Consider the following 8,905-nt stretch of genomic DNA (forward strand, 5'->3'; position numbering starts at 1 on the left):
GTGTGTAGCTGCAGCTGGGTGTGTCCCTACCTCTATGTGTGCTGGTTAAGTGCAGTCTGAAGCCTCAGGAAGGGCTTGATAGGCTGCATAGCAGTACAGTGGAAAGGGGGCACAGGCCAGTGATAGAGGAGGGCTTAGTGGTACCCCAGTCCCAGGTACCCAAAGGGCATGGGGACCCATCACAAAAGTATTGTCTCTCATTTGGCTGTATGGATCAGGTCCCAGCCTGGCCCCATCATGCGTAGGAAGAATCAAAACCACTTTGGGCCGCCAGCCTCGAGATGTTAGTAACAACTAAGGAAAGGGATTCCAAGCGGAGAAAAGTTTTCAGTGCTGTTAGGAAACACCCATTTGTCAGGAGAAAGAAGTGAAAGTTATCCATGATTTGCTGGAGCTGAACTTTCATGGTCCCTAGTTCAGAACTGCCACATCCGTGTCTAGTTTTTCAAGAGAGGGAAAGCTCCCGTGACAAGACATCCCCCTAATTGGGAGGCTCTTTGACTCCCAAGAGCCATGGGACCGCCTGGATGATCCAATGAATGGAGCTGATGGATGAGTTTAACATCACTGAAAGCTTCATGAACACTTAGCTGCCTTCTGTTTTTACTAGAGGAAAACAAAATGACATTCTTAAAAATAAAACAATAATTAATCCCCAGGCAACACGTCTGCATGTGCTTTTCAACTATGAATGTGTCATTGATTCTGTGATAGAACAAAAATGTTTAAAAAAATCCTGCGACAAGTTCTCTAAATACTATACACACTACTTATTAGACTCAGCTGTTGGTAAAGTTTTAAATGTCTCTCCTATGATTAAATGACTAATCCTAAAACACCAGGGGCAAAAGAAAAAGGTTCCAAAGCATTATCATGCAGGATTTGCCATAAGGAAAACAGAGATACCGAGGGACAAAACTAGCTTTGCAGTCCTGAGACAGCTCTGCATGATAAATGTAATCTGCAAAACAATCTCTCCTCATCAAGTTAGCATCTGAGTTTCAAACTGAGCTGAAACCACTCAGACCATCAGACAGAGAAGGCCAGTGACAAAGGGTGTTAGCAGCTCAGTTGCTGTGTGACAGTGAGCTGGGGGTGTCTGATCTTGCAGTTAAGGCACAGGACCATGACTGGGTTCTGTTCTCTGTTCTGCCACAGACTCCTGGGAGACTTCAGACAAGTCTCTGAATTACTGTAGCTCAGTTTCCCCTTCTCGACCAGATTGGGGACAGACCTGATGCTGATTTTCGGAGCTGCAGTACCCACAATTCCACTGAAAGTCATTCAGCGCTGTGGGTGATGAGCACATTGAAAATCAGGCCTCATGGCATGTTTCTAAAACCAGGCCCTGGAAAAAGAACATGTCTGAAACTTTGGGCCAGTGATATAGAGGTCTTATGGGGTAGATTCTCAAGCTCTCTGGAAGTACAGAGCTGCTCTTACTGCAATGCCAAAGTAAAGAATTCCATGACCTGCTTTTGGAAACCTCAGTGACTCCAAGAGATGAGACTAGAGAGCTTTACAGCAAGTATATAACATAGCGATGCAGGTGTGACGAGCTCCGGTCAGAACTGAATTCCAGCAGGGACAAGAGAGGATGCTGGAGGCAAACCAGCTATCTCATGTAAATACCTTCCGGTGCAATGTAGCCTAGGTTAAGATGATCAAGCAAACACATTCAGACACGTTAACAAAAGACAACCTGAGCCATTTGCTTCCCCTGTAAGAGATCCAGGGATCTTCGAGGGGAAAACCAAATCAACCAAGCTCAGCAGCTGGTGCTGTTTGCTCCGCCAGCATGGGTAGGCAGAGAAGCCTGTACTTCAGCATGGTTAGCTTTACCCCATAGCACCAGTAAAAGGACATAAACCAGGGGCTTTGAATCACTGAGTCATGTGATGCTGCAGGGCACAGGCTGAAGTGTCTGCCTGTGTTAGCTAAAGCAGAGGTCACCGAAAATATACATCAAGGGGCCTAAAGGAGTTAGTGCCCAAGTCCCATTGAAATCCAGCCGCCGTTTCCCCCTAAATCCCTTAGACCAGGTCTGCAGGAAAAGGTTTGTCAGCATGGTTAGTGTGTTAGAAGTGCAGCGTAGACAAGTTCCCCACGTGGCATAAGCTATGCCAGCAAAAGCACTTGCATGTTGGTGAAGCTCCATCTACCTTCGGGCTTTTCCCAGTATAGCAATTAGGAGTGTGATTTTTAATGTCGTGGCTCTACGGGTAAAAGCCATAGTGTAGATGCAGCTAGATGAGCCTAAAAGTGCTTTTGCCGGTAGATCTTATTTCTCTCCTTGAACCAGTATAAGCTGCACTACCAAAAGCACTTGTGTCTAGAATAAGCCATTTTGATCCTGGGTGGGTTTGCTGGTATAGCTATGCTGGGAAAGCTTTGCTAGTGTAGATCTGGCCTGACACTCCTTGCAGAGCTGACACTAACTTAACAACCTTTGCAATTCCACACAGCCTGCACACCAGCTCCAGAAGGAATCTGTGCTCTCTCTACACTTTAGCACTCAAGTAGGGCTACTTCTAAGCTGATTAACTGCTACACATGCCATCAGTGTCTCTGGCCGAATCTAGATTTGAGACAGATTTGGCTGCATCCATTCACAGAGCGGCACCAGCCAGCTGGCCCCCTTTTGAATCTGGAGCAATGCTGCAACCTGACACCTGGGAAATTCATCCATCTCCAGAACCACCATTTAAAAGAAAAAAAAAATCTTCAACTTCCCCACTACTCACTCTGCAGGGGCTACACTACTTCTCATAAACAAGCATACGAATGAAACACCAGGCCTGCAGTTTGGTGACTCCCTTCACACCCCTCCTTGCCATACTTGTTCCCCAAAGAGCCAGAACCAAAAAGCACAACAGCGTAAGGTGCAAGCTGGAGCGGGACAGGGAACTGCTGTCACACTCAGAGGAGGAACCAGAGCCCACTGTCCCAACAGCCAGCTCCCTGCTGGTTTCAGTTCCAGGTGCACTGGGGAGTGAGGGAGAGCTAATCACAGAAAAGCGGGAAATGCTCCATCTCACACTTATGATTTCAGCAGGACCCTCTGCTAGTGAATTAATTTAGGGCCTGATCCTGCACAGAGGTCCACTGCTGTCCATGGTCTTCTTTGCAGCTACGGGGGGTCTGCCTGTCCAGTGCTCAATGCTGGGCCCTTAGACTAGCTCATTCCTCTCAAAAAGAGAAAAAAATACTATGGTTTCATTTTAGAATCAGTTATAAAATGTTCTCATCTCAGCTGCAACTTCTTCCCCACAAAAGCAATTTGAATGGCAAAAAAGAAAAAAAAAACCCAGTGACCCACAACTGCAGACTTAGAAGATATTCTGACACTTCTTTCTCAGGAGAATAGATGGTTTAATCATCCTAATACTTGTTTCTTCACAGTTTTTCAAGTGTCAGAGGGGTAGCCGTGTTAGTCTGGATCTGTAAAAACAGCAAAGAGTCCTGTGGCACCTTATAGACTAACAGAAGTTTTGGAGAATGAGCTTTCGTGGGTGAATACCCACGTTGTCAGATGCATCTGATGAAGTGGGTATTCACCCACGAAAGCTCATGCTCCAAAACGTCTGTTAGTCTATAAGGTGCCACAGGACTCTTTGCTGTTTTCACAGCTTTTGAGCATCTACACAAAATAAAACCTAGAAAATAAATTTGAACTTCAAGTGTCACTATGTACTGCCCCTTGGCAAATGTAATTACATCAGACAAACTAGGGTCCTGAGCCTGCCAATGTTTGTGCATCTGAGTAACTTTACACATGCAGGTAGTGCCATTAATTTAATTGGGACTGTTCATTTGAGTAAAGTTACTCGCATGTGTAAGTGTTGGCAGAATCAACCCGTCTGATTGCAGGTGACTCTTATCTATGGGCATCTCCATTCATTTATGACACTAAGAACTTGCTAAATGTCATAAATTTGTCACGGGAGCATTTGCCCTCAGGAATAACCATCCATATCAATTATTTAACTTTCAGGCCTCCTCTGTACCATTCGCAGAATCGGATATCACACAAAGAAAAAGGCGAAACATTATGAAAGACGCGGGCAATCTGTACAGAACAGCACCTTGCATTTAAACCAGGAGGGAGAATGAAGATAAAAGGCTTCTATCACCAGATCTTCCTTTTCTTTAGGTAATGATAGCGGCAAGATGCCATTATGAATGATTGCTCGGTTCCATTATACTAGGAGTTCCTATAGATGATGCCTTCATACAGTAGCAGTTGTTATCTGTGTCTGTTACTTGTCATTACGTCTGCCTAGGGAGAATTGCATTTTATAAGGTGTAATCACTGTAGATTGGCCTTTATTATCTGAGTGAGACAGGGTGCTACCCATAACCAGGTGAAATGTGTTCTCTTGTTAACTCTTTCTATGTTCAGAAGACCCATCAAAGCTTTGACTTCAGTTTACAATCCTGATCACAACCCAAATGGGACTCAGCCTCTCTTTCTCTCACAGACACCATTTCTAGAGCTCTGAGCCTCACATTCAAACAGAAAAGGGAGACATTCACATTTTTTGACTAAACTTACGTCAGATCCTAATATTGCTTGACAAGAAAGTGGATCGGGAACTCACAGGCTGTATCAGATCTACAGTGCATTTAGCCCAGTGTCCCATCTCTGGCCAGCACCAGATGCTTCAGAGGAATACCTAAGAACCTCACAGTAGCAGATGTGAGATAATCTATCTGCTACCTTAGGTCTCATTCTGGTCCCCTTACATTAGAGATTGTCTTAATCCCTGAAGCACAAGGTTTAATATCCCTTCCAGAACTGAGGACTCTGTATATTATCCCTATATATGTCCAAATCAGAAAGCCACCATTCGATCCCCTGGATTGTGGTCCATGGAGAGATGGCTGGTGACACAGTTCTTGTTTCTAGCTGCTAAACGGCATAAAGAAGCTAAAAAGAGATTAAGGGGGAGATTTTTCAAAGGCAGGAAGGGCAGTTCCACACCCACTCCCCCTGGGCGCTGAGTGCCTGGCTTTTATGTGTGTCCTTGAAAACCTCTCCCTAAATACTTTCCTGAAGTGACTTTGCCATGTGAGTAACTGTTGTAGTTGCCAGAGGGATGTTATTCAGTTGTCAATGAGAGGGGAGATGGCCACAAATGGGAAGGGAGGCCTCCATCTTCTGGCACGTGATCCACACCAGGAAAAAACGTGACAATTCATGGTACAGCTGGCTGTCTGTGGCCCTCGGTAGGCCTCCCTCTTTGGACCAGCTAACAGAGCTGCCTTTGGACTCTTCATTGTGCAAGGCCAAGATTTCAAAAGTGACTGCTAATTTTGGGTACCAGACTTGAGACAGCTTAAAGGGGGGGCCTGATTCTGGGGGGAAGGGGCTGTCCAGCACTTTCTGAAAATCAGTCTCAAGCTGAGCACCCTAAATTACAGCCCTGGATAATAACTGAAACTAACGAAGGAGCAGATACCAAAGAACTCCAATAAAGGGAAAGTGGGAAAGATGAAATTTACATTGCAGTCTCATTCTCTGGCGGATTACACTCTTTGCTGTTGCTTTAAAATTAGTTTGCATTTGAATGGGTTTCAGGCAGTGGTGTTCAGGCAGACAGGCAGGCAAACTCTGCTTAGAATATTTTGAATGAATAGCAAGAAAGCAGCCTCCCTCTTGTCTTCAAAATGAGCCTGCACATTGGGTTGCCTAAAGGATGGTGCTTCTTTCCATGCAGCCAAGCTCTGGCATGGCAAGAATTTGTGTGTGTGTGTGTGTGTGCGTGCGTGCGTGCGTGTGTGTGAGACCACCCTGCAAGCCACAATTTGCATTAAGAGGCATATACATTGGTGGGTGATTAGGCAAAGAAAAGTATTTACCTCTGTACATAGCCAAAGGAGGAAAATTGCTTTCAAGAGCATAAGTGAAGTTTTAATCTCCATGAGCTCATAAAATGAATCACTCTAACAGGAGAATTGCAGCCACACTAGTCAGGTAAATCACTTAGCTTCACAATTTATGAAAGAGACACCTCAGCTCACATTTTTACCCAACTAAATCTGCAAAGCTTCATTGCTTAGTCCAGTGGTTCTGGACCTACCGCTGGCGGGACAGCTTGCAGCCCAATCAGCAAACAACTTCAGCCCATGTGGCATGCTCAGGGCCAGACAGGTAGTAGAGCTATTGTGTGGATAGGGCCCACATAACAGACAGAGAGCTGCATATGCATCCCACAGTGGTAAATAGGTTGAGAACCACTGGCTTAATCCAATGCAGGCCGTAGTAGTGGGCAGGTCATGTTAGTGGGCAGGCTCCAACATTTACTGGGCACAGAGGCAGAGAGAGAGAGAAATAATATTGACCTTTTGTTCTATTGCAGGGCACACACACACACCCCTGTGCATACCCAACACATGCACTGACATAGCAGCATGGTGGGGGGGGCTGTAGAGGTACAGATTTTTTTAAGAATGCCTAAAATTGAGCCCCCAAATCCTTAGCCAGACTCCTTCAAACTCAGTAGCTTCTTTGCAAAAGCACTAAATACACAATGGGCTCCAATGCAGGGTGGAAAACCAGGCCCCTTTCGAGTGCCCATGAAGGGAATTCAGGGCCTGACTTTCGGCACTGAATGTTGGGGTGGGGATGGGGAGAGAGAGGTGGGTACCAGTGTATTTGTTAAGGAAAGGGGGCAGAGAAAGCGGCTGCTGTGTAGGTCAGACAGAGGCAGCCTGCCCCCCCAGGTGGACTATCCAAGACAACAAACACAAAACGCCACTTTGCTCGGTTCTGCGCTCCCCCAGACCCCCTATTGTCCCACCCCAGCCTCTCCCTGCTGTGAGGGCCACACGCTGGGAACCCACGAACCAGGATCCTCCTGGGAACAACCCTCTGGCCTGTCAGCACCGCGGTGACCAGATGTCCTGGTTTTATAGGGACAGTGCCGATATTTGGGGCTTTTTCTTATATAGGCTCCTATTACCCCCACCTCGCTGGATGTTTCACACTTGCTGTCTGGTCACCCTAGTCAGCACCTGGGACAGCTCCAGCGCCGTAGGCCGGCGCCCGCCTCCCTGCGCAGGCAGATGTTTGCGCTAATTAACCCCCCCCCCCATCCATCAGCGCCCCCCTTCCCCCAGTGCAGCCCGGCGATCCGCCCCCCACCCCCGCGGGAGCCCAGCTCCCCTTCCCCAGCACGTCACGATTCCAGCGGCTCCTCGATCCGGGGGGGTAGATCTGTGCCCCCCCAAACACACGCCCGAGGAGCCGAGCCGCCCGTCACGTGGCGGGGGGGGCCTGGGGGCGGCGGGGGTATATATAGCCCTGCCTGGATGGCTCGCAATGGGTTTGATGTGTAGGGGGATCCTGCCACCTGCTGCGCTTGGGACCAGCGGCTGAATTCTCCAGAGACCCGCAACTGTGAGTCCCCCGCGCTGTGCCCGGCAGACGGGGGGACTCTGGCCGGGCTGCAGCCCTCCAGCCTCCCCGAGGGCCATGCGGGGCGCGCCCTGGCTCCCTCCTGCTCCCGAAGCTCCTAGTCCAGCGGCCGCAGCTGAGCAAGCGGGAAAGGAAAGCGGCGCCTCTCCCTGGGAGCTGGAACCGAAGCTTTGGGGTGGCTGGGACCCCCCAGGCAGGGCTGGGGGGCACGGGGGGGGCGGGCCTGGCAGAGATCTCCCAAAGCCGCGCGGGGTGACAGCTCCTCTGCCCTGGCTGGGGCGAGCCTTAGGAGCCTGGCTCTGAGGGGGGCGGAGAAGTGGGGGAGTTTCTACTGGGGACAGGGCTGGCTCCTGGGCGCGCGGGGAACAGCCCCAGGGATGGATGCGGGCTGCGAGCTCCGGGAGCGCGATGCGGCTCGCATGGGGAAGGCACCTGGGTCGGGGCTGCCCGCTGGCTCTGGGTAACCGCCCCGCGGCTTTCCTTGCAGGCGCCCAGCCCCACAAGCAGAGGCTATGAGGATCCGGATGGTTTCGGCTGCCTCCGTCCTCGTCCTGCTGTTTCTCCCGTCGGAGAAGGGCGCCCCGCTGGAGCGGCCCCGGGGAGCTGCCCCGCAGTTCGCTCCAGTCACCGATCCAGCCTGGGAACTGTGGCCGCGGAGACCGCGGCTGGGGGCCAAGCCCCTGGTGCCTTCAGCGGGCCCCCCCTCTCTCCACAGACCGCTGGGGCCCTGCGGGGCCGGGGACGCGGAGGGCCCCTCGGAGCTGCGAAGGAAGGAGAGATCGCCCCACTCCTCCAGGCGGAAAGACGGCAGACCCAACTCCCTGGACCTGACCTTCCACCTCCTGCGGGAGTTCCTGGAGATGTCCCGGGGGGAGAGACTGGCCCAGAAAGCGCTGAGCAATAAGATGCTGCTGCGGAACATAGGGAAGTGAGGGCGGGCGGGGGGCGCAGAGCAGGGGTGGGGGGTGTTTTTAGGTTGAACATTTAAATTTATTCTAGTAACAAGTGTCAAGGGGGGGATCAGTCCGGCGCCCCTGAAGCGCTGGGGCGCGAAGGTGACCCGGAGCGCGGGGGCAGGAGGAGCAGGGGCGGTATAACCCCCCTGCTCCTCCTGCGCTCTTGGGGCGGCGGGGGGTCCCTGCCAGGTGTGCGTCCCACGGGGCCAGGTGGGTTCTCGCTCCGTCCCGCGCCGCGGTTAGCTGTGTTCTCTGTGTGCGTGGATTAAAGCATCGCCGCGGGCGAGCTCGCAATAAACTCTATTTTAACAAGCCTGCTTCGCTTAACGCCCGCCGGCCCCTTGCTGGCCCCGGCTGGAGCCTCCGAGCCTGCCGCAGACACGATGCCGGGGGAGGGCCGGCCTCTCACAGCAGCGCCCTGAGGTGCTGCGGACGCACGGAGGGGGGGCTCCCCAGGGCTGCCCCCAAGGAGGTCAAAAAGGGGGGGGGGAGACCTTTTCCTAGGGAGACAGGTTCGAACCCGCTACAG

The 8,905-nt window shown here is 51.0% G+C and overlaps 1 protein-coding gene across 1 annotated transcript; it reads left to right on the forward strand.

Annotated features, from left to right (window-relative positions):
- Positions 1 to 7,916: 7,916 nt before the first annotated feature.
- On the forward strand, positions 7,917 to 8,352 carry LOC127031526 (corticoliberin-like). The gene has a single exon (XM_050918438.1). It carries the CDS (start codon positions 7,933 to 7,935, stop codon positions 8,350 to 8,352), a length of 420 nt encoding a protein of 139 aa, XP_050774395.1. The 5' UTR covers positions 7,917 to 7,932.
- The last annotated feature ends 553 nt before the right edge of the window (positions 8,353 to 8,905 follow it).

Source organism: Gopherus flavomarginatus, chromosome 11 (assembly GCF_025201925.1).
Source record: "Gopherus flavomarginatus isolate rGopFla2 chromosome 11, rGopFla2.mat.asm, whole genome shotgun sequence".
In the NCBI taxonomy this organism is placed as follows: domain Eukaryota; kingdom Metazoa; phylum Chordata; order Testudines; family Testudinidae; genus Gopherus; species Gopherus flavomarginatus.

Coding starts and splice junctions, on each gene's coding strand:
- LOC127031526 (XM_050918438.1), top strand. CDS start 7,933: ATGAGGATCCGGATGGTTTCGGCTGCCTCCGTCCTCGTCCTGCTGTTT.